This window comes from Lepus europaeus, chromosome 16, assembly GCF_033115175.1.
Source record: "Lepus europaeus isolate LE1 chromosome 16, mLepTim1.pri, whole genome shotgun sequence".
Classification (NCBI taxonomy): domain Eukaryota; kingdom Metazoa; phylum Chordata; class Mammalia; order Lagomorpha; family Leporidae; genus Lepus; species Lepus europaeus.
The window spans coordinates 9,933,331-9,958,882 of NC_084842.1; the positions used below are offsets into that span (position 1 = coordinate 9,933,331).

The window sequence follows — 25,552 nt, forward strand, 5'->3', positions numbered from 1 at the left end:
CTCTGGGTGACTTTTTGAAGCAGAACCACCTGCATGCCTTGCACCTTTCTCTTTCTTGGAATATTTACAAATCAGAATAAACTAAATTGTTTGAGCACTGGAGTAATTTTATGTCTTTGTTATAGCAGCTATATTATTTATCCATTACTAGGTAACAAATTACCCTAAAACTCAGTGGCTTCTAACAGAAAGCATTTATTATCTCTTCTTAAAGATTTATTTATTTGAAAGGGAGAGTGACAGAGAGAGGTGGGGAGAGACACAGAGACAGAGACACAGAGATCTTCCATCTACTTCCCAAATGGCCACAATGGCCCAAGTTGGGCCAGTCCAAAGCCAGGAGCCAGGAACTCCATCTGAGTCTCTCACAGGGGTGCAGGGGCCCAAGCACTTGGACCATCTTCTGCTGCTTTCCCAGGTGCATTAGCAGGGAGCTGGATCAGAAATGGAGCAGCCAGGATTGGAACCTGCCTCAGATATGGGATTCTGGCATCGCAAGCAGCATCCTAACCTGCTGCACCACAACACCAGCCCCCAGCATGCATTTATTGTTATCTCATAGTTTCTATGGGTCAGGAATCAGGAGGGCTTACATCGCAGGGCCTCTCATGAGGTTTCAGCCAGGGTGTTGGCAGGGGCTACAGACGCAGTCATCCAGGTACGTGAGTAGTGCGAGACTGTCCTCTCCCAAGCTCAGTCTCAGGGCTGGTCTCAGAGCCCTCAGTCACTTTCCCTGGACTTGTCCACACGTAAGTGTTTATGACATGACCCCTGCCTTTCCCTGGAGCTAGTGACGAAAGAGAGAGGAGAAAGACTGACCATGAAGGAACATGCAGTGTATTTTCATGGCCCAGTCTCACCTCCACCTCATTCTTTGTACTAGGAAAATGATCAAAGTCCTGGCCCAACTCCAGGGCATGAGAACAACGAGGCTCTAGAGATGGGCACGTGACACGGCAGCTAAGTCGCTGCTTGCGGCACCCGCATCCCAGATCAGAGGGCCTGGTTTGAGTCCAGGCTTCTTTTTTGTAAGGTGTATTTATTTATTTCAGATGCTGAGTTACAGACAGAGAGAACGAGCGACAGAGAGAGACATCTTCCATCCGCTGGTTCATATGCCAAATGGCCACAACGGCCAGAGCTGGGTCGATCCAAAGACCTGGGCCGATCCAAAGCCAGGAGCTTCCTCCTGGTCTCCCACATGAGTTCAGGGGCCCAAGCACTTGGGCCATCTTCCATTGCCATTACCAGGGGGCTGGATCAGAAGTGGAACAGCCAGGACTCGAATTGGTGCTCACACGGGATGCCAGTGCTGCAGGAGGAAGCTTAACCTTCTACTCCACAGCGCCAGCCCCGAGTCCAAGCTTCTGATCCAGCTTCCCAGTACTGCACATCCTGGGAGGCAGCAGGTGATGGCTCAACAACTTGGGTCCCTGCCACTTATATGGGAGACCCTGATTGAGTTCCAGGCTCCTGGCTTTTGGCTGACCTGGCCCTGGTTGTTGTGGGCATTTAGGAACTAAACCAATGGATGGACATGCTCTCTCTCTGTCTCTTACTGCTTTTCAAATAAAATGTAAATAAATATTTTTTAAAATTTATTTGACAGGTAGAGTTATAGACAATGAGAGAGAGAGAGAGAGAGACAGAGAGAAAGGCCTTCCTTCCATTGGTTCACTCCCCAAATGGCCTCCATGGCCGGTGCTGTGCTGATCCGAAGCCAGGAGGCAGGTGCTTCCTCCTGGTCTCCCATGTGGGTGCAGGGCCCAAGCACTTGGGCCATCCTCCACTGCCGTCCCAGGCCACAGCAGAGAGCTGGACTGGAAGAGGAGCAACCGGGACTAGAACTGGCGCCCATATGGGATGCCGGCACCTCAGGCAGAGGCCCCACGGCGATGGCCCCAATAAATATGTTTTTTAAAAGAATGACGACAGTAGCCTAGCTGCATCCCAATCCATGCATTATATCTACCAACTCCTAGTCCAACGCCTCTTCAGAGCCGTGATGCTTCCTGAGGTAGTCTAAGGACAATAATCATTAATATCTTGTCCCTCATACACCCCTCTGGAGTGGCTTCTACAATAGCCCTCGTTTCACAGCTGAGGAAATTAGGCTCAGTAGGGTTGACCCCTTGCCAGACCTCAGAGCTTTACCCTTAACCACCGTACTAGTGTTGGGGAAAGAGCATGTTTTGGGAGAGAATCAAGTTTGGTTGGAAGTCTGGGGAAGTTCACTCCCCAACAGTAATTCTCCACAAACTGTAGTGAGGTCTGAAATGGAGCCATACTGAGTACAGAGCTTGGAATGCAGTGGGTATGTGTGGGTGTGTGGGTGTGGTTGGGGGTCAATAAGAGGTGGTGCTGGAGTCGGTGTTGTGGTGCAGCAGGTTAAGCTGCTCTGCTACACCAGCATCCCAAACCAGAGTGCTGGTTCAAGTCCCGGCTGCTCAGCTTCCCAGCCAGCTTCCTGCTGGCAGTCCTGAGAAAAGCAGAGGATGACCCATATGCTTGGGCCCTTGCCACCCATGTAGGAGACCCAGATGGAGCTCAGGACTCCCAGCTTTGACCTGACCCAACCCTGGCTGTTGCAAACATTTGGAAAAGTGAACCAGCATTGGAAGATCTCTTACTCCCTGTCTCTCCCCGACCCGGCCCGCTGCCCCTTGTCAATCTACCTTTCAAATAAGTAAATAAAAGATGGTCCTCTCCCCTCCTAGGCTTTACTCTGATCTGCAGTGTCACACGTGAGACGGTTCTGCTCCAGCTAGAGGACTGGCTTTCCTCCAGGAAGCCAGAACAAAGCAGGGCTGTGCAGAATTCCTGGGAAACCAGGTCAACCTGAGCCTCAGAGCATCTGTTCCCTCCCAGCCTCCCCTGGTGCCTCGGAAAAGCATCCGGGGATATTTAACCAATGCTTTGGGAAAAGCCTCTGCACCGTTCCAGAAGCGGCCCTGCCCCTGGAGAGAGAACGGATTTTCTGCTCGGTCAGGGATAACGCCTTTCTCTCCTGTTGGACATCCCCTGTGGGCTGGCAGGAGGCAAATGGCTTCTTCACTTTTCTGGAGAACCGCAGGCCTGAGCGGGGGCCACTGCTGGGAAGATTACCGATACTTTTAGCCAAGAGTTGCATCTACCTCCCAAAATAGTCCTGCTTCTGAGACCTCTGGGGTACCTGGACAGTGGAAGGCTGGATACTTAAAAGACAGAAAGAGAACCAGTGTTGTGGCATAGCAGGGAAAGCCACTGCCAGCGACACCAGCATTCCGTATGGGTGTTGGTCCAAGTCCCGGCTGCTCCACTTCTGATCCAGTTCCCTGCTAATGGCCTAGGAAGAGCAGGGGAAGATGGACCAAGTGCTTGGGCCCCTGCACCCATGTGAGAGACCTGGATAAAGCTCTTGTCTCCTGGCTTTGGTCTGGCCCAGCTCCAAACTGCCACCACCAGGGGAATGAACAAGTGGATGGAAGGTCTTGAGCTTTCTCTTCCTCTCTCTGTATAACTCTGACTTTCAAATAAGTAAATATTTTTTTAAATTTCATTATATTTGAGAGGTAGAGTTACAGACAGAGAGGGAGAGACAGAGAGAGGGGTCTTCAATCTGCTGGTTCACTCCCCAAATGGCCTCAACAGCCGGAGCTACATCCAGCCGAAGCCAGGAACCAGGAGCTTCCTCAAGGTCTCCCATGCAGGTGCAGGGGCCCAAGTACTTGGGCCATTTTCCACTGTTATCCCAGGCCATAGCAGAGAGCTGGATTGGAAGAGGAGCAGCCAGGACTAGAATCAGCACCTATATGAGATGCTGGTGCTGCAGGCAGAGGATTAACCTACTGTGCCACAGCGCCAGCCCTAGTAAATAAATCTTTTTAAAAAAAAGAAGGACCTCATCTGCCCAATATACCACAAATAATTCTCAACCCCTTTACCAAATCCCAAGTGCCTCCAACAAAAACTCTTCTCTTTAAAAATAAAAAGGTTTGGCCGGCGCCGTGGCTTAACAGGCTAATCCTCCACCTTGCGGCGCCGGCACACCGGGTTCTAGTCCCAGTTGGGGCGCCGGATTCTATCCTGGTTGCCCCTCTTCCAGGCCAGCTCTCTGTTATGGCCCGGGAAGGCAGTGGAGGATGGCCCAAGTGCTTGGGCCCTGCACCGGCATGGGAGACCAGGAGAAGCACCTGGCTCCTGGCTTCGGATCAGAGAGATGCGCCGGCCGCAGCGGCCATTGGAGGGTGAACCAACGGCAAAAAAAAAAAAAAGGAAGACCTTTCTCTCTGTCTCTCTCTCACTGTCTACTCTGCCTGTCAAAAAAAAAAAGGTTTGGGAAAATATTGTGTTAATTCATCTAATTTTGAAGTATGGCATGCTAACTTGAGGTTAATTAATGTTTTATAGTCAACCATGGCTAGCACTCTTCCATATTTCAGGGCTGGATTTAGAGGCCCATGGAAGAAAGTAGCTTAGTAAGGGTGAGACTGGCGATTAGGGTCTCTGCCCCATGTTCTACCATCGATGTGGCTGCCTCTCCCCAAAGTGGTTTTTCCAATGATTGCAAGGCCTTAAAACGAGAGGGCTCATAGGGACATATAAGAGGATGGTGTGTGGGGCCAGTGCTTTGGCATAGCTGGTAAAGCCTCTGCCTGCAGTGCCGGCATCCCATATGGGCCCTGGCTGCTCTACTTCCAATCCAGCTCTCTGCTATGGCCTGGGAAAGCAGTGGAGGGTGGCCCAAGTCCGAGTCCAGAAGAAGCTCCTGGCTCCTGGCTTCAGATTGGCACAGCTCTGGCCATTGTGGCCAATTGCAGAGTGAGCCAGAGGATGGAAGACCTCTCTCTCTCTCTCTGTAACTCTTTCAAATAAATCTTAAAAAAAAAAAAAAGATGCTGTGGCTGTGCAGCAGGAATAAAGCAATTAGAAGTCCTTTCAAGGCTTAGTTTTACCTTTCCCTCTTTCCAGGGAAGATGCAGAAACATAATTCAATTTTTTTATTTCTTGTGTGTATTTGCATATTTATCCCATCATCCTCTTTAATCACTTCAGCATTTCAGCTTCCTTTTATAAAAAAAATGATTTATTTATTTGCAAGAGAGAGAGAGGATCTTTCATCTGCTTTTTTACTCCCCAAACAGCCACAATAGCCAGGCTAGGCCATGCTGATGCCAGGTCTCCCATGTGGGTGGCATCCAAGCACTTGGGCCATCCTCTGCTGCTTTCCCCAGCACATTAGCAGCGAGCTGGATCAGATGCAAAGTAGCCAGGACTCAAGCCAGCACTCTGCTGTGGGATGCAGAGACTTAACCCATTGTGCCACAACAGTGGCTCTCAGTTTCCTGCTCAGGAAAATGCCTGGACACCTCTTCCTGACCCACACAAAGCTGAGTGTATGAACATCATCTGGCATGGCAGGAGTGTGGCTGGGTGACAGATCTAAGGGGACTGACATGATGTGAGAAGTCAGCGTGTCTTCAACAGGACCTCCAGTCGAGGGAGGCGCTAGCCTGACCCAGTGCTTCTAAAGAAACCCAGAGAAAAGCCCTTCCTCCAGTCCTATGTACCCCAGCCTAAGCCACCATCTGAAGCACTGCCCCTGAGAGATTGGGGAGGGATACAACCGTGTTTCCAAGCCTCAGGAGAGCTTACCGGCAGCTCGTCTGATGACAATGGTCACAATGCACACAGGTGTCACCCGAAAGGTCACTGTCCTGCCCGTCCAGCTCTGGCTCCAGAACATGAAAGCCTCTTCAAGACATTCCCCACTGAGGTTGTCTTTAGGCTGAGAAGGAGTGCGGAGGGTGGCTGTTCTCCACCTCCTATCAATTTCCCCTTCAAAGGCTCTCACACTACTGGCACCTAGCAGGAGCCTTAAGGAAATCAGGCCCGCCCTTTGCACCTCTCCCCTGAGCCAATGACTAGAGAGAACTATTGGGTAAGTAACAAATACACACACCTGTTCTTCTCATAGACTATGTTTCATAGCAGCTTTAGATTCACAGCAAAACTAGAGTTACAGAAATCTCCAATACCTCTCCTGCCATGCATGGCGAACCCCACAACCAGCACCCTTCACCGGAGAGGTACTTCTGCTTTCCTTGATGACCCTACACAGACAGCAGCCTCACCCCAAGTTCACAGCTTACATCAGCATTCACTCTTGATGTTGAACATTCTAAGTGTTCGGACAAATGTGTAATGACACGTTCCCACCATTAGAGTATCACATGGAGGAGTTTCATGCCCTAAACATCCTCTGTACTCCACCAATTTATCCCCTTTCACCAGCCCCTGGCAAACACTGATTTTTTTTTAATTGACTATAGTTTTGCCTTTTCCATAACTGCATACAGTTGGAATCATACAGTGTATAGTCTACACAGTTTCTCCACCTCTACACTGTACCTACAACATGGCTTAAGTTGCATGGTTACTTAATTCACATGCACGCACAACACATTAAGTTCCAAAAACATGTATTGAACCAAAGGCTAGAACCACAAAAAGTGGTCCACACCCTTTAAAAACAAATCTCTTAGGAAAGAGGGCTCATGAAGGAACTGAGCTCAGAAAATCATAATTGTCTTTATATTCCTGTCACATACTGCACTGTACATGCCAAGTGATAAGAGATTTGGAGACAGAAAATGGCTAAAAGAGAGGACCACAGAAGAGGTGGGTCTTTAATCTGCCTCTTGCAAAATATTTGTCAGGCACAGAAGGAAGATGGACACTCCAAACGGAAGGAACAGCATGTAGGAAATGACAGTCAGGAGGGAATACACAGTGCTCAAGGAACAGTGACCATGGCCGAACACTGGTGGGCTGATGAATAGGGAGAGGAGATGCGGGAAGACAAGTATAGGCTAGACTCAAAGGCCTTGAATGCCACCCTGTAGACTGGAGCTCTCTTCTGTCGGCACCAGAGACCAGTAAACGTTATTGAGCAAAGGGAATTAATATTCAGACTTAGGTCTTAGAGAAATAACCGTGGAGCTGGCATGCAGAATGGACCTGAGAGTAAATCAAATCAGAGCGTTATTTCTCTCAATAACTGTGGGAGAACTGGGGGGGGGGGGGGACAACGTATATTAAAGTGAAGATTTCTGGGGCCCATCCTCTAACTACTGGATCATAAACTCTGGGCTCAAGGTCTGGGGAAATCTGCCTATGTTACATCTCTACCATCAAAGACATTCCTGTGGGCTTTGAAGTCTGATACAGAATCAGAGAGGCCGGTTAGGGGTTAGGAGGCTTTTACAACTGTCCAACTAATAGATGAGTTGGGTCCGTACACGCCGATGCTATTGCAGACTAGCTCACAAAGAAGAATAATTAAGTGCTAACTTAGTCTGCTGGCCTCCATGTTTGTGGGGGGGGGGGAGGGGAGGGTACTGCAATAATCTGGGGAAAAAACGTGTGTGCTGAACATGCAGACTTTTTTTTCCTTGTCATTCCATAAACAGTACAATATAACAACTATTTACATAGCATTTCCATTGTATTACGTTTGCTTAGAAAACTCCAGATGATTGAACGCATAGGGGAGGGTTGCACAGGTTTCAGGCAAATGTCATTTACAGAAGGAACTTGGGCATGGAGAGATTTTGATATCTGAGGGACATCCGGGGAGGGAGGGCTGCATTTATTCCAGCCTTCTCCGTGATCTTTTTAAATCGTCTGATACTTTAAAGATAATGCTTTTAAATAGCAAGGCAGGCGTGTGCATAACCTCATTGGGGTGTCCCGGATTTCCTGCAGTCAGATAAAGCCTTTATCTTCAGTTAACAGATTGAGGAGAGAGATAGGAGTTTCGCAGGAGAGCCGTGGCATTCTTGCATGTGCTTGTATGTGTTTGTTTGCGAGGGCTTGCATGCTCGATTAGGGTCTCCTCCCGCACTCCCCCAGAGCAGGACCTGCTGGCTCCGACGACCCCGATGCAGCTTCTGGGCGAGTGTGTTTCCCATGGAGAAGCTCAAGGCCAGTGCTTTCTGGGGGGAGGGGGGGACGACAAAACACCGTAAGACAAAAATGAAACAAACGATGCAACATCACGTTAAAAAAGAAGAAAAGAAAAAAAAAACAAAAAAAAAAAAAAAACAAAAAACAGAATATCGGCCAGGGACTTCAGACCTGGTCAATCCCGAAGCAGGTGGCAGGTGCTGCAGGGCCTGCCCGGAGGCACTGGGTTGCTTCTGCTTGGGGCAAGCCGACCACCTTCAGCCCGGGGCCCGCCTCCCCTAGTCCGCACGCCGGGCTAGCCCGGACAAGGACCTCGGACAGAGCCGGTTCCAGACCTGGCGAGCGTGGGAGCGCGCCGGCCGTCCCCCGGGACTCGGCTGCTGCCGGAGCTAGGAGAAGGTCAGGTGCAGACGGGTCTGCGGGCGCAAGACCGGGAAGCCCTAGCGGCCCGCTTCCCACAGCGTCCGCGGGAGCTTCCCGGGTCCGGGAGCCGGGAAGCGCCCCGAGCGCCGACAGACTCCCCAGCCTGGGGGCGGGAGCCGGCCCGGCGGAAACACCGCCCGGGGTGGGGGGCGGGCAGGAGCAAGGCTCCCATTGGCCGGAGGGCGGCTGACGGGCAGGGGGCGGAGTTTCCCGGGGAGGAGGGGGGTGGCTGTAAGAGGACGGGGGCGTGCGCGGCCGGGTGTCACTTTCGGGATCCCAGCTACCGGCTCACCTCCGCGCCGAGCCGCCCAGGAGCCCCTGCCCGCGGCGCTCCGCATCGCACCCCCCGCCCCAGCCCGGCCACTCCAGCCCGGAGCCCTCCGTGAGTCCCCTCCGCGGACTTCCCTGCCGTCCGTTGCCTCCTCTTCCCGCTTTGGGACTCCGGACCCCAGCCTCGCCGCAGCCCCCGGCTCCCGGGAGAGGCGGCCGCGAGCCCCGCACCGGCCCCTGCTGCAGACTCGCGCGTCGCCCGCCGCCCGCGCCCGCTTGCCCGAAGGAACTCGCGGACACTTCCTTGATGCACCCATTCCAGTGGTGTAACGGTGAGTCCCGGGCTGGGGGCCGCCAGGGTTCCCGGCGCGGCTGGACGCCCGGCGGAGGGGGTCCCGGCGCTGCTGTGTGCAGCGCGGGCTCAGAGACAACGTTGGGGAGGGGGAAGCCGGCGCCTACTGGGGGTCTCCGGGCTGGCGGCGGAGCTCGGGGGGCGTGGGAGCCGGGGGGCTCCTTGCCTTTGTGTGGCCGGCTCGGCTCCGACACCCGCTGCCCCTTGCCTTTGTGCGTTCCAACTCGGTTCTTTGTTGTGGTTGTCGGCGAGTGAAGTCCGCGCCGGGGCTGGGATCTCCTAGAGGGAGCTCAAGTTCCCGGCCCGAAACTTTGCAGGCTGCTCTAAACATATACACCGAGCGGCGTGCGGGCCCGGCGCGGCGGGGGCGTCCGCGCGCGCTCTTTGTTGCCTGTGTCCGGGCAGCCCCGTGGAAGGCGCTGGCCGAGAGCGCGCCGCTGGGTTGCACGCGTGGGGTCTCGCACCGGCGGCGGCTCTCCCGGGGACGCCGGCCTGGCGGGGGCTTGGGTGTGTTCCTGAGCCCCGTGGGTGCCCGCGCTTCCGCTCCGCCTCCCCCCGCCCCCAGGCCTGGGCAGTGCTGCTAAGTTAGTGCATGGCACCTGAGGCCTTTTAGTGGTCCAGGTGACACGGGTTAGGCTTGGGTCTGGTTCCTGCGGCTCACTCCGGACCCGCGAATACTCCTAACCCGCCAGCCCCTCTCTCTCAAGGGTCCTGGAGTCCGTTTTTCCAGCACTTGGCTAGTTGAGGGGTGGGGCGTGGGGGGGGGGGGTCGGGGGAGCAGCTGGCCTTCTGTTTGAGTGAGGCAGCCTGGCTAGTTACGGGGTAAAAAAAAAAAAATCCATTCTAGAGAGTCGACTCCTGCCAGATCTTGGATTAATTATTTCAAGAGGCTTTTGTTTTAGGGCAAGGTTTGGGCAGCATGTGTGTGAGTGTCCCCATCCCCCCTTCTTCCTCCTTTTGCTGGTCGGATCTAATTTCCTGAAAACGACCCAAGCTGTGTGTGATAGGCGGGCGATGTGGGAGAGGGGGCGGGGGAGTGGGCTGGGGGTGGAGGACGGCAGGGTGCATCCCAGCCTGGGAAAGATTCCCGTTGGCTGGGAAGGAGCAGCAGTTCCCAGATCCACTGGCCTTCCTTGGCCAGCCCTTCTCTGACGTCATCTCTGCTCCCAGCCCGCCAGCTGAGGGAGAGTTCTGATGTCAAGGCTTTCCTAGGTTGGCAAGACAATGGGACACAGACTCCGGGGCGAGGGGAGCAGGACTGAGGGGCTGCTGTCTGCCACACTGCTGCGCACCCCTTCCAGGCTGGCTGCTTTGTCTCTTTAGCTGGGGAGATCCTGTCCCTCTCCGTTCCGAAAACACGTGAGGCCGCCCCCTTAGTTAACTGCTTTACAGGGAAAAGTTACTCCACTGTCAGCTTTTGTACAGTACACCCTGTTTCCATTTCTCTTTAATACCACAAGTTGAATATCACAGAACTCCAAATGCTCTAAAATCCTGAAACTTTGTGAGCATCCAGCCTGATGCCACAGGTGGAAAATTCCACACCATGAAACTTCGGTGCATGCACAACACTGAAACCCTGTGTGTAAAATTGCCTGCAGGCTCTGTGTAGATGAAGCATGAATGAATTTCCTGCTGAGACTTTGGTCTCATCATGTATATGCAAATAGCCCCAGGTCTGGGGGAAAAAAATTCAAACATCTGAAACATTCCAGCATCTTAGAAAAGGGATACTCAACCTGTAAGTGGATACCTCCTCTGAACTCTCGAAGCTCTTTATCCCATAAAGTCCCAGGCTGGCTTAATCTTGGAGTCCCAGAGAAAGCTGCTGTCAGGGCAAGATGGTAGAGATAGAGTGAGCTGATGCCTGCAGGACCCAGTGTGTCCGCAAAGTACGCACACATCCCCTCTGCAGGGCCCACTGCCACTGCACTGCAGGTGCAGAACCGGAAATCGAGAACGGTTCTCTGGGACCAGGAAGATGCCAAGATCCAGCTCATAGAAGGTGCACGGGAGACCCTAGGCAGATAAGGGGTTCTGCCATCCTGTGGCATCAGATGTTGCTGAGGCAGGAGATGCAGAGACCCTGGGGCCGAGGGCCTCTTTGGTGTTGAGAATTTAGTTTTTTGGGAAGGAGGTGATGAGACCCTTTCTTGGTATACGCTGAAGGTCTTCCCTCTCTAGCCAGTTCACTATTGTGTCTTCATGAAAAAATGGGTCTTCTTAGGCTTGCAAAGAGAGTAATTGTTTGAGTGGGGAAGGCTGGCAAAAACTACTTAAAATTTTTTTTAAAAAAAATCTTACTTGAAAGGCAGAGTTAAAGAGAAGAGAGGGAGAGGGAGAGGGCGAGGGCGAGGGAGAGGAGAGAGAGCTCTTCCATCTACTGGTTTACTCCTTAAATGGCCATAACAGCTGGGGCTGGGCCAGGTCAAAGCCAAGAGCCTGGAATTCCATTCAGGTCTCCCACGTGGATGCAGGGGCTCAAGCGCTTGGGCCATCTTCTGCTTCTTTCCTGGGTGCATTAGCAGGGAGATGGATCAGAGATGGAGCAGCCAGAACTTGAACTGGTACTCCTAGGAAATGGGCATCACCATGGGTGGCTTCACCCTCTGTGACATAACGCCCTCCACCTTCCCCAACTGAAAACTACTTTTCTAACTGCTGCAGGAGCCTAGAAGCAAGGGCTTCCTGTTGGACACAGCACAGTTTAGCAGGTCATTATTCTTTAATTTCAAATCCATCAGAAAGTCTTTCGGAACAAGCACTTCTTTTACTTTCTGTTTTCCCCCGTGTCTGGATCTGTGCATAAAGCAGGCTCTCAGCAAAGCTTGTTGCTTGACTGGTGACCCATTCGCTGAGGGCAGCTTCTGGGCAGTTTTCCCAAACCTCAGCCTCCTTAGTGTGAAATAGGAGCTTTTGTCCAGAGGACCAGGTTGTTTTGAGAAAACGGGGAGTTATTTATCTATTAACTAGTTATTGAAAACAAGCCAAAACAGTAGGCGAGGCGAGGCGAGGCACGGAGAATAGAAAAGTCGGAGTCCTCGTCCTCGGACCTTGGAGGATTCAGGCTGGTTTAAAGGGTGGAGCGTACTTAGTGGCTCTTAGCTTTGTCTTCAGGATTATACACGCATCTCTTCTAGGGCACCTCACTTCCCGTGATGCAAACCTTTTTGTCTGCTTCCCTTCGTGGTAAGATCACCCAGTCATTCCTCTCTGCTTGTTTATCTCGTCTGTCATCATGCCATTGTATAATCGATGCTTAATGCATGTTTGAGTTCAAGTTAAGTCGATGCTGAGAGCACTGGCAATGTAAAGACAGTAAGCAAGAGCCAGAACAAGCAGTGCAGGTTTGAGAGCTGTAGGCTTAAGGGAAGGAAGCAAGGGGTCTTTGGACTCTTACAAAAGGCCAGGCTTGGCCGGTGGCAGAAAGGGAGAGGGAGCTCCAGGCTGGGAGAGCTGGGTGGACAGTGGCACGGAGACTGACACACATGGTGTGGTGTTGGAGAATGTGGAGTGTGAAGCTGCAAGGGGACAGGGGACATGTCTGGGAGGACTGAAAAATATGTGATAAACTGAATGGAGAATGTGTCCAGTGTACAGGTTAAGTGGGAGGAGAAGGAGCCAGACACAGGACATCAATGGGGATACAATAATATGTAATCAGTGTGTGAAATGGGTGTGTGTGGTCTGAGAGGTTTGAATGGAGGCTCGATGTACAGTCACCAGGTAGATGCAAGGTGTGAAGAGGAATGAGATGCATGATGTGAAAGTTGACTTCCAGAGGCCGGCGCTGTGGTGCAGTGGGTTAAAGCCCTGGCCTAGCAGCGCTGGCATCCCATATGTGCGCCATTTCTGGTCCCGGCTGCTCCTCTTCCAATCCAGCTCTCTGCTATGGCCTGGGATAGCAGTAGAAAATGGCCCAAGTCCTTGGGCCCCTGCACCTGTGTGGGAGACCCAGAAGAAGCTCCTGGCTCCTGGCTTTGAATCGGCGCAGCTTCAGCCATTGTGGCCATCTGGGGAGTGAACCAGCAGATGAAAGACCTCTCTCTCTCTCTCTCTGTAACTCCTCTGTCTTTCAAATAAATAAAATAAATCTTAAAAAAAATTGACTTCCAGGCTTTGGTGCCACCTTCTGCTGAGCCGTGGTGGCAAGAGTAAACACAGCAGAGTTCTGAGTCTGTTGATGGGTTATGGCTCCCAACAGAGATGGCAGGGAGTACCTAGACCCAGGCCTGAGTGCACAGGCTTTTGGAGTGAGGCCTTCTTAGCTGGGTGAAGATTATTTAGTGATTGAGACTTTCCCATTAGTGGGGGGAAGTAGTGTTCTCACTGTGACGTCAGAAAGATTAAATTTGGGGACTGGCACTGTGGTGTAGTAGGCTAAGCTGGTTCGTGTCCCGGCTGTTCCACTTCTGATCCAGCTCTCTGCTATGGTTTGGGATAGCAGTAGAAGATGACCCAAGTCCTTGGGCCCCTGCACCCACGTGGGAGACCCTGAAGAAGCTCCTGGCTCCTGGCTTCAGATCGGCACAGCTCCGGACATTGCAGCCATCTGGGAAGTGAACCAGTGGATGGAAGACCTCTCTCTCAGTCTGACCCTCTCCCTGTCTGTAACTTTACCTCTTAAATAAAATGAAATAAAATCTTAAAATGTTTTTTTTTTTTTAAAGATTAAATTGGTAGCATGTGCTCAAGATGTAGCAGGTGTATGTATGGTAAACTCTTACTTTCTCATTAGCCAAAAATCTTTTGTAAAGATTTACTTATTTGAAATTGAAAGAGCCACAGAGAGAGACAGAGAGGTCTTCCATCTGCTGGTTCACTCCCCAGATGGCCGCAACGGTGGGAGCTACGTCGATTTGAAGCCAGGAGCCAGGAGGTCTCTCCAGGTCTTCCACATTGGCGCAGGGGCCCAAGGACTTGGGCGATCTTCTACTGCTTTCCCAGGCCATAGCAGAGAGCTGGATTGGAAGTGGAGCAACCAGGACTCGAACTGGCACCCATATGGGATGCCAGCACTGCAGGCAGCGGCTTTACCTGCTACGCCACAGCGCTGGCCCCAAAGGCTCTTTTTTTTTGACAGGCAGAGTGGATAGTGAGAGAGAGAGACAGAGAGAAAGGTCTTCCTTTTTGCCGTTGGTTCACCCTCCAATGGCCACTGTGGCCAGCGCATCGTGCTGATCCGAAGCCAAGAGCCAGGCGCTTCTCCTGGTCTTCCATGCGGGTGCAGGGCCCAAGGACTTGGGCCATCCTCCACTGCCTTCCCGGGCCATAGCAGAGAGCTGGCCTGGAAGAGGGGCAACCGGGATAGAATCCGGCGCCCCGACCGGGACTAGAACCCGGTGTGCCGGCGCCGGGAGGCGGAGGATTAGCCTGTTATGCCACGGCACCAGCCCCAAAGACTCTTCTCATTCTCTCTCTCCTGCTATCTCGGCCACTGTCTCTCTTTCGGGCTGTTCTCTTTCTCACCACAACATTGCCACCACCATTCTAGGTTCCCTGGGATGACATGGCTGAAAATCTTTCCAGCAAATGTCTTTGTCTCTTTGCCCAGAACTTAGGTTTCACATCAAATACTGGCAAGTGAGGGGTGACTACTGTAATTGGTGACCAGTCAGGATTTATCCCTGACTTATGTGAAAAGGGAAGTACATAGCCACTTTTTATTATTTATTTGTTTGTTGATTGATTGATTGATTTGAAGGGCAGAGCTACAGAAAGAGAAAGAGAATCTTCCATCTGCTAATTCACTCCCCAGATGGCTGGAACAGCTAGGGCTGGGCCAGGCCAAAGCCAGGAGGCAGGAGCCAGGAACTCCATCCCCATCTCCCATGTGAATGGCAGGAGCTCAAGTACTTGAACCATCCTCCACTGCTTCCCAGGAACACCAGCAGGGAGCTGGATTGGAAGCAGAGCTGCAGGGACTCAAACTGGGGGCTCCAATCTCAGGTGCCAGCTCTGTAAGCAGTGACTTAACCCACTGTGCCACAATGCCCAGCCCCCATGTAGCCACTTTGAGAAATGGCTCACCAGTGCTTCTCAACTTGATTGTGCACAGGAATCAACTGAGGATCTTGTTAAAATGTAGATTCTGATTCATTCATCTAGAGAGAGGGCCAGGGAGAGTCTGCATTTCTAATAAGCTCCCTGGGCACCGTAGCAAGGCTTTGGGTAGAAAGGGGGAAGGTGACCAGTGAGGGAGGCTGCAGTTCCCCACCCCCATCTGCACTGCTGCTCTTTGGAATGCTGACCGGGTCTTGGAGTGAACAATTTCTATTCTAGTCCTGGCACAGCTTGTCTTCTAGAGCAGGTGGCTTAATAATGACAAATGACCTTTGCAATTACACTTCGTAATTTACAAAGCATATTTCTTCCACCATCATGTTCCCTCCTCTGTATTTTGCTTGTTTTCATACGACAAAGTGAAACTGAGAGCAGTAACTCTTAAAGGTCACTAGCTAGCTAGGGAGAGGTGGAACCTGAACTCAAATAATACATTTTCTCACATTTAAAAAAGGACTCTTCATTTTGTCACTGTTCTGTTTGGGCTTCTACCTGCTAAAACTAGAATTCTTCATTTTCTGCCCGTTGCTGGAACCCCTGGTCCCTTAGATGGAAGGCTGCTGTAGTATTTTGTTGGCTAGATTGGTTAAATTTCACCCCGGATCACGTTGCTTGCTAGCCAGTGTTAGAGCTGGGATATAAGCTGTTGTCACTGAGGCAGGGTTTGATGTCCTGGGCCTGCTCTTTCTTTTCACCATCCTTGCTTACACATATACAGTGCCATCAGCCAGGATGGTAGATTTCCAACTCCTAATCTTATTTCTCTTGTTTTGCAGGGTGTTTCTGTGGCTTGGGACTGGTTAGCACCAACAAGTCCTGCTCAATGCCACCCATCAGTTTCCAAGACCTTCCTCTCAACATCTACATGGTCATCTTCGGCACAGGCATCTTTGTCTTCATGCTCAGCCTCATATTCTGCTGCTATTTTATCAGGTGAGTGGTTCACTGGCTGACTGGGATGTGGAAGTCACGGGGGGAAAAAGCCAGGGGCAGAGTGAGCTGAGTGACAGTCCCACAACAGGGTCATTGGCTGCACGCTGGAGCCACTGCTTTGGGGAAATGGCTTAGCTACCCTCCTAGGGGGCCCCTGAAGACTGGTGTTTCTATTTGCATCAGTCCATCGAGGTGACCCAGGGTCATCAGGGGTTGGACTGCGTCCCACTTCTTGGCCGGCTCGTCTCCAGTAGCCTAGAATTAGTATTTGAGTAGGAAAGTTGGTGGTCTCTTAATTGTCCTGTTGCACTGCCCACCCATGCTCTCTGGGAGACTAGGAGTAGGGGGCATCTGTTACCAGTGGCATGTTCCTTTGCCCTCCTGGGAATCCTGTTGTCAGTCCTCCAGATGCTAATGTTAGCAAGCTGGTGTCTGGAGAGCTGTGTGTTTATTCTGCCTTGTAAGCTCTTATTTTTGAGAGTGCAGAAAGAAATTCTAAATATGTCGCTTATTCTTAATTGCTTAAGGATCCAGGGAAGGACTTGAACTTGGCAGGGTTGGCCATGCTCCTGTTGAAGGGTGTGGGAATTGGTGGCTGTTTTCTACATAACATTAAAAAAAATTGTCAGGCATGGTTGGCATTTTGAGTGAAATCAAAGTAGTTGTGTGCCTGCCTGGGGTGTGCTGCTGTCGTGGGCAGTTCCTCCGTGGGTGGGACTGTCCTGCGGCCGGGAGAGTGTTGGACATCCCTGACCGGACCAACATGCTAGTTATACTTGGAGCCATTGTCACAGTTGGCTCTGCCTGCCCCCGCCTCCCCCACACACTGCTAATACCCAGGGAGACATCTGCCGGAGTCCAGGCTGGTGTCTGACCAAATCCTTTAAGGAGATTAAGGCTAAGGAGCACAGGCTCCCTCCTGAGAAGCCCTGCTGGGTTTGAGTGCTTCAACCTGAAGGCCAGGGCAAAAGTGCTCTGTATTCTATCAGCCGGGGAGAGGCCCTCTAAGAAAAGGCTGTCCCCTCGGGCTTTGCCCGAAGTCCTACTCCCTGGGGATGTCACACCTTGGGCCTCTTCTTCCTCAGAACTTCTCAAAACAGGTCCCTTGGAACTTGGATTTTTTTTTTTTTATAATTTTTTTTTAATTTATTTGACAGATAGAGTTAGTGTGAGAGAGAGACAGAGAGAGAGGTCTTCCTTCCACTGGTTTCACCCCCCAAATGGCCGCTACAGCTGGAGCTGCGCCAGTCTGAAGCCAGGAGCCAGGTGCTTCTCCTGGTCTCCATGCGGGTGCAGGGCACAAGCACTTGGGCCATCCTCCACTGCCCTGCCGGGCCACAGCAGAGAGCTGGCCTGGAAGAGGAGTAACCAGGACTAGAACCTGGTGCCCAGATGGGATGCCGGCTGTGCAGACGGAGGATTAGCCAAGTGAGCCACGGCCCCAGCCCCCCCCCCCCCCCCATGGAACTCGGATTTTTTTCACTGAGGCCTGTGCAGAGAAGACAGGGGTTGACTCTCCCTGTTGTACAACTGAGTGTGATGTCTACATCTGTCTGTGAAGTGGAGGTGAGGGTAGCTGTCCAGGGTCTCCCCACCCCTCCCCTCTCCATCCTCTCACTTCTCCTGACGTCTGCGTTTTCTCCTCCAAACTCTTCTGCCCTGTAACCCTTTCCTCCGTCTCCATACCAAGCACTTGGCTTGATTCTGCGGAGGCTGAAGGCAGAGAGACTCCAAAGACGGATTCATGATGAGGCTGGAGGGGTTTGCAAAGCTAACTCTGGTCCCTTACACACACGGGCACGCACACACACACCCAAATGGCAAAAGTGGTCAAGCAGAGAAAATCAAGAGAAAATCACTCTGGGCTAGGAAGTTGGTGAACAGGATTCCTTCCTTGATTGTGCCACTAATAGGGATGACCTTAGGTTTTCTCCTGTACGTCAGGCATTGTGGTCAGCATTTTTAAAATCATCTAGCTCCGTTATTCCTCAGACCCACCCTCCAGGTTATAAAGGTTATAAAGGAAGAAACCAATGCCCTGATGGTTTAGGATTTGCCCACGTTCACCATCCAGGGAGACCCATTGGCGCGCCTGGTAATGACGGGCTAGTTTTGCAGGCGTCTCGCAGACGTTGCCTGCCGTGGGTCTCAATCCTTGAGTGGAAGTTGGAAAAGCTGCTATGGCCACCTCTGTTGAGCTGGGCAAGGGGTTTCCTGCCTAGGGCAGGCTGTGCGTTGCTGGCATGTCTGTCTGGCTGGAATGAGAGAACATAGCAGTCAGCACATGATGGTGAAAGCTGAGGAGCCGCTCGGGGCCACCTGTCCCTTCTGCGGGAATCGGCTCCTTTGTCACCCACCCTCTGTCCTGCAACCTGCCTGCAGCCAGTTGATGTGAAGTTCTGTGGATCCAGACACCCACTGGCAGCCTGTGTGTGTCTATATATAGAAGGACACACAACTGCAGACGCCACTTCCTCTCCCTGCTTCTCGGTTTCCTCCTCAGCCAAAATAGGCCCCTGACTTCTGCTCCTGACCCGGTGATCTCATCCGCCAAAGCCAGCCTCCGCCCGCCCCCGGCGTGCCCTCGCTTCTCCCTCCCCCACTCCCCGGCCCCAGCAGAGCTGACTTCTGCCCCACACAGGATGGAGGGGCCAGGGTAGTACAAATAGACAGGAAAGGGACAATTATTTTCGGGATCTGGCTGCATTGTTTGTCCTAAAAGGGAAAAGAGGGACGGGAGAGCCCACTGGCTTCATGGAAGTGGAGGTATTTTTAGTTGTTTTGGTCACCCAACAGCTGAGAAGGCCACCTGTCCAAAGTTGTTGGCACTTCAACTTCAGCTGGGATGGCCCTGGGGTTTTGCTTTGTAAGCTCTGCTTTCCTTGCAACCTTTCAGCCCCATTTCATTGTGATCGAATCCTTCCTGAGCTGAAATCCGTATGCAGGCTGATGGGGCAGCACCGGAGCCCTTTCCTCTTCTGAGAAATTCTAGAAGACCCTTGAGTTAGACCACAGATAGGAACATCCAGCCCAGAGGTTGTACAAGGCCCGCAGAATCACCTGGTCTGGTGCTGCGACTTGAAAGTCAAAACATCTATAGTGGGCTAATTTTTAAGTTCATAATTTTGCATGGCCCGCAAATGAAGTCATGAATATCTAGATGGCCCTTGGCAGAAGAGAGGCCCCCACTTCTGAGTGGCATCATTCAGGGGAGCCAGCTGGACAGCAGGGGTGAACGTGGGAGAAGAGGGCGCACTAGGCACCCAGGTAAAGCAAGCAGAAGACGCCACACAGCACCTAAGGGTGGCCACCTGGCAGACAAGGCCTGTGAGCATGCACAGTGGTGCCCTGGGCAGGGTTACACACACAGTCTCTTTGCCACTTCCTGATGTGCTCTGCATGGACCTCGGAGCGCAGCTGCAGTGTCTGGCTCCCTAGTGATGGGAATGCTTCCTTCTGTAGCTCCGCCCGTGTCAGGTAGCAGCAGCTCACGTCAGCTTCGCTACATCCTTCCCTGCGTCTCTCTCACTTGCTGGTTAGAGAAGAGGTGTGCGTATGTGGGAAACTCTTTTCTAGACAAAGCAGTTCTCTGCAAATTAAGGATGGAGCCCCAGTTAGGCCTTCAGCCCAGCCCTGCTGCGAGCAGAGAGAGACGGGAAGGGGACACACTGGGTGTGCAACCCCAGCCTCAAGCCATGGCAGGAATCCACTTGGACTGCAGTTTCCCTAGAGATGCCAGGAACCACCAGCCAGGCCAGGCCACCTGACTTCCCGTCAGGAAGGACAGAGGAAGCTGGCAGCCTGCTCTTATCTGCCTTGCCCCACACTGTGGGCCTGGATCTGTCCCTACCTTCTGCCTTCTCCACCACCCAGGGAGCGGTCCCAGAGCTGGTGCCGTGTGCCTGGGCTGGGCACTCTCTGTGACTTCAGCTTCTGTTTTCTAGCTCAGGACAGCAGTCCTTTTTCTGTAGAGGGCTTTGCAGGCCATGAGGTCTGGATCACAGCTAGCAAACTCTTCCTTGGAGTGCGAAAGCAGCCACAGTTAGTATGTGAACTGAATTCTGCTGGGTACCAGAGACATCATGGACACTGAAATTTGAATTCTATATAATTTGCATACATCACATGATACTATTCTTCTTCTTCTTTTTTACTTTTCAAGTAAGTAAATAAATCTTAAAAAAAAAAAAAAAGAGTTTGAGGCTGGTGCTGTGTTGCAGTAGGTTAATCTTCTGCCTGTGGTGCTGGTATCCCATGTGGGTGCCAGTTCTAGTCCCGGCTGCTCCTCTTCCAATCCAGCTCTCTGCTGTTGCCTGGGAAAGCAGTAGAAGATGGCCCAAGCACTTAGGCCCCTGCATCCATGTGGGAGACCTGGAAGAAGCTCCTGGCTCCTGGCTCCTGGCTCCTGGCTCCTGGCTCCAGATCAGCCCAGCTCTGGCCATTGCAGCCATTTGGGGAGTAAACCAGCCAATGGAAGACCTTTCTTTCTGTCTTTTCCCCTCAAATAAATAAATAAAACCTTAAAAAAAAAAAAAAAAGAAAAGCAGAGTTACAGAGAAGAAGAAGAAACAGAGAAATCTTCCATCTGCTTTTTCACTCCCAAAATGGCCACAACAGCCAGGGCTGGGCCAGTCCAAATCCAGGAGCCTGGAACTTCATTTGAGTCTCCCATGTGGAAGTCAAGGGCCCAAGTACTTGGGCCATCTTTCACTGCTTTCCTAGGCACGTTAGCAGGGAGCTAGATCACAAGTGGAGCTGCTGGAACTCGAACTGGAAGTCATATGGTATGCTGGCATCGCAGGCAGTGACTTAGCCTGCTAGTACCACAACATCAGCCAAACAGCCATTCTTAGCTTATGGACTATATATAAATGGGTAGTGAGCTGGATTAGACCCGCACACCGTAGTTGGCCACCAGCACCCTAACTTGCTGAGTTCCTGATGGTCCTTTGCCATGACACAGGCCTGTGTTAGAAATCACTGAGAGACGGGCTGGTGCTGTGGCATAGTAGGTTAAGCCTCTCCCTGCGGTGCCAGCATCCCAAATGGGTACCGATTCTAGTCCCGGTTGCTCCTCTTCCAATCCAGCTCTCTGCTATGGCCTGGGAAAGCAGTAGAAGATGGCCCAACTGCTTGGGCCCCTGCACTTACATAGGAGACCTGGAAGAAGCTCCTGCCTCCTGGCTTCAGATCAGCGCAGCTCTGGTTGTTGTGGCCATTTGGGGAGTGAACCAACAGATGGAAGACCTCTCTTTCTCTCTCTCTCTCTCTCTCTCACTCTCACTCACTCACTCACTCTCTCTCTCATTCTCTCACTGTAACTCTACCTCTCAAATTTATAAATAAAATCTAAAAAAAGAAAAAGAAATCCCTGAGAGAGAAAGCCCCATCCAGTACCCTGTTAGAGCCCACACATAGATGGCCATCTAAAACTGCTTGCAGAATTCATAACAAAAGTTTGCCTCCCTGAAAATGAAGCAGAAAATCAGTGCGTGATTATATTCCTGGCCACTCTGCAAGTCACAGACTTGATGAAATGTAGGGTGCTTCCCAAGACCAGACAACACCCCAGCCCTATGATATGCTCCGCCTCGTTGGTGGAGCAGGTCATACTGTGTGGTAAGAGACGAACTCTGTAAGCACAGAGACTCCGGCTCAAATCTGGACTCCGCCAGTGAGCTCTGTGGAGTTTGGGCAGGTTACTTTGTTGAGCTTCGTTTGCTTCATTTGTGAAAGGGAACGTATCTCACTCTTCAAGTTGCTTGGCTTCCGTGAGAACCTATGTGACTGTGTCAGCATCCGGGCAACACACAGCAAACGCCGAGGAGCTTTTATGCTATTGCTGTCAGTAGCAACACGCTGTGTTTTGACTATTGAGAGTTTGGCTGTATGCGGGATACCAGCTTAAAATGAAAAGAAGGAAACAAAGAAGGCGTCATTTGTGGTGTTTGGGGCTGGGAAAGGAGAGTGTGCTATGGGTCCAGAACACTTAGATTCTCCTGGTGGAAAATTCCCCAGGGTCAAGAGACTTACATATCCAGCTACCCTGGCTTAATGGCAATATCTCTTGGAATGTCTAGCTTTTCTGTAGTCAGTAAGTGCACCGTTGGGTCATATAGTTTGGGTATCTGGAGGAATTTGCCTACTAGGAGAGGACAGAGAGTAAAGGAGCTATGTGGGGTGTTCTGCCAGAGGAGCATGCAGTCTGGGCCTGGCACCTGCCAGGAAGTTTCAAGACTCCTAGCCTAAGGAAGAGCTTTGGTGGTTACCTAGTTCTGTGTGCCTGTGTAGGAACAAACCGTGGCGGTGTCTTTTGGTGAGCAGCTGGCCAGCCTCTCTTGCTTTGAGTTCTCTGCTTGGGCAGAGGCATAGTAACACGCTCTTACTCCTTGCTCTCTCTCCCCCAGCAAACTCCGGAACCAGGCACAGAGTGAACGATACGGATACAAGGAGGTAAAGTGCCACATCTTTCCCTCCAAGACTTCTTCCTCTGCTACTTGCTCTGATAGAGGCAGGGCAGGGACAAGCTTAGGCAGCCATGAGGCTAGCTCCTGCCCCAAGCTGACCACTGCCCTCCTCCTTGGAGGGGGAGAGGCAGGCTCTCCTGTGAAGGGACTCCTTTCATTGGCTGATCCCTCCTGGTCCCTGTGGCTCTTGCTGACATCATACCTCTCCTTTTCTTCCCAGGTGGTGCTGAAAGGTGATGCCAAGAAGTTACAGTTATATGGGGTAAGTGTGCTGCGACAGCCAGCAGGAGGGCCAATAGCACTTTTCCTCCAGCTCTCAGTCCTGGCTCCTGCAGGAAGATTTTCAGTCCTTCGTATTTCCTTGGGTCAAATAAAAGGGACTCATACCAGCAGTCCAGGTGGGGTTGAGCATCCCAGTCTAAGAATACAAAACTGGAAATGTTGTGCCAACATGATGTCCAAAGCATTTTGGGTTTTTGGATTTCAGGTTTACAAAGTGTGTGTACTTAGCAGGTAAAAATCTACGAAATATTCCAAAATCTAAAAATTCTGTTATCTGATATGCTTTGGATTGGAAGCATTTCAGATAGGGGATAGTCCTCCTAGGTGAAGGTATTTCAAAAAGTTAATCCAAGATGCAATTTAAAAATGAGTTTATTCAGGTGCAAAATTGTTTTTGAGGTCCTTGCACACTTTTTTCCTAATATATTTTTCATGAACTTTTGGAAGATCCCTCATAAATGGATTTCAAGAATTTTTACACCAAGGTAAACTTATAATTCTTTTTTCAGGGAACATATTTTAAATTTATTTTCATTTTATTAGAAAAGCAGAGACAGGGATCTTCAATTCTTTGGTTGTTGACCCCAACAGCCACAGTGCCTTGGGATGGGCAGGCTGAAACCAGGGGACAGGACTGCTTTCCTAGGCCATAGCAGAGAGCTGGATCCAAAGTGTAGCAGCCAGGATGTGAACCGGTGCCCCTACGGGAAGCCAGCACCACAGGCAGAGGCTTAGCCTACTACGCCACAGCACTGGCCCCTAAAAATATAATTTCATCTTGTTTGTAATGGCTGCCATCCCGCCAGTGCAGTATGGTACAATCTGGCTGAAGGTCCTTGGGCTGATAGAGCAGGCTGGGCCAGGACTTCGCTGGGCTGGGGCTGAGAGCATGGAAGTCGGGGATGGAGGAGTAAGGAGCTTCCCCGATCTCCTCTCACATTCAGCGCTTCCTTCCACAGCAGACCTGTGCGGTGTGCCTGGAAGACTTCAAGGGGAAGGATGAGCTGGGCGTGCTCCCGTGCCAACACGCCTTTCACCGCAAGTACGTGGTGGGTGCGTGCGGGGTTCCCTTGAGAGGAGAAACAGTCAGGGAGCACCTTCTGGAACTTCCCCTCGCTGCCACCCGGCCCCCTGCCCTCCATCCGCTAGATCCCGCATGCAAGCAGAGGGGGCAGGCTGGGTGGGGATAGGGCTGTCCTTGTCTGGAGCAGCAGCTGGGGTCTGTGAGAGACAGCAGCAGCCTGGGCTGTCCTCTTAGAGCTAACAGCGGTTCCTTTGTTCGCAGGTGTCTGGTGAAATGGCTGGAAGTGCGCTGTGTGTGCCCGATGTGCAACAAGCCCATTGCCGGGCCCTCGGAGGCCTCTCAGAGCATTGGGATCCTTCTGGATGAGCTGGTGTGAGGGCTGCTTCTGCACCCAGACCTGGAGGAGACTTCTTGCCTTGGGAGTGCCTGGTCCCCCTGCGCAGCTACAATGAGAAAGATTGTTGGGAGTGGTCACGCTCACCTGAGGAGAGGACAGGCCAGGGCTGGTCTTCCGCCTTCAGGGAGAGCAAGGCCACTGCCAAGAACACCCCACCTTTCCACCTCCTGAAGCCTTCTTCCCTCCTCTCAGCCCTGATGCTGTCACCACCAAGGCCGCTGTTTCCTGGTACTGGACGACCTCCCTGCCTGGTCCCTGCTCTGGGGGAAGGAGTCTGCTCCGGTCTAGCCAGGAGCATGGAGCGTCTCTGCCCAAGGTTCCCCTTAGGAGGACAAGCTGCCCTGACTGACCTCTGGTCCCCCATCCTCTCCCAACTCCTTCCACAGGAAGGGTGGAAAGGAAGGAAGGAAGGAAGGAAAAACAAGGCACCAAGGACCCGCCCTGGGGGCACAGGAGGCTCTGTGTCGAACAGGGAAGAGCGGGGCGGACAAGAGGAAAAAGTCGATGTTTACATGGGACTATTGGAACAAAGGCTGGCCTGCCGGCTGGCCGACTACAAGCTGGCAGGGGAGACTCCTTCTCCTGCCAGGATCTGAGGTGCTATCAGTTCTCTCCCTCCTCCTCTCAGAGTTTCTATTCTGTGTGGGGCCTGAGTGCCCCTCTAGGGGAAGGTCTACACTCAAACGGATTCCCAGGGGCTTTTTCTAAAGGAACAAAAGGGGCTGGGGGCTGGGGGTGTCTGCAGGCCATGGAGGCACAGACGCCTTCTTTACCCTGTAAATAGTATTTTTCTACTTCCTCCTCACCATCTCAGGCTTTACTTGTGGATGCCCCGGAACAAGGTGGGGGAGGGGTGGGAGAAAGTTTATGTATTTAAAGAATATTAAATTTAATAACATGTTTCTCTAACCTTGTGGCCTGTGCTGGTTGGCCTTTTTCTTTCTTATTTCTGTGTGTATTTGAGAAGCAGAGAGCGCCCATCCTCTGATTCGTTCTCCAAATACCTGTCGTGGCTAGGGCTGGCCCAGGGCTGAAGCCAAGAGCTGGGAACTCAAACCCAGGTCTCTCACATGGGTAGCAGGAAACCCATCTCTTGGGTCATCCCAACTGCCTCCTAAGGGCTGCATTAGCAGGAATGCTGGAGCTGGGACCTGAACCCAGGCACTCAGATACAGCACACAGGCATCTTAACCACCAGGCTAAACACCTGCCTCCTCTTGGCCTTTTCTGCCAGTAGAGGGAACAAAGCTTTCTGACTGCCTCTTCTCTCTTCCCCACATCCAAAGCCAAAGTAGACACGTGTTTCTAATCCTTAAAGACAAACTGATATTATATCATTACCTGTGCGGCCTAGATTAGGAATTACACCAATGTACATGAAGGCCTGACTGAGC

General features: G+C 51.9%; 2 protein-coding genes across 2 annotated transcripts; one reads left to right on the top strand and one right to left on the bottom strand.

Annotated features, from left to right (window-relative positions):
* Nucleotides 1-7,388: 7,388 nt before the first annotated feature.
* Nucleotides 7,389-8,708, bottom strand: LOC133775486 (skin secretory protein xP2-like). Its single transcript, XM_062213824.1, has 3 exons — nt 8,655-8,708; nt 8,119-8,556; nt 7,389-7,976 (listed from the first exon to the last, which is right to left on the bottom strand). Exons 1-3 carry the CDS (start codon nt 8,706-8,708, stop codon nt 7,770-7,772), a joined length of 699 nt encoding a protein of 232 aa, XP_062069808.1. The 3' UTR covers nt 7,389-7,769.
* Nucleotides 8,650-25,052, top strand: RNF122 (ring finger protein 122). The gene is made up of 6 exons (XM_062213549.1): nt 8,650-8,972; nt 15,832-15,988; nt 22,396-22,441; nt 22,676-22,717; nt 23,697-23,779; nt 24,023-25,052. Exons 1-6 carry the CDS (start codon nt 8,948-8,950, stop codon nt 24,135-24,137), a joined length of 468 nt encoding a protein of 155 aa, XP_062069533.1. The 5' UTR covers nt 8,650-8,947; the 3' UTR covers nt 24,138-25,052.
* Nucleotides 25,053-25,552: the final 500 nt, after the last annotated feature.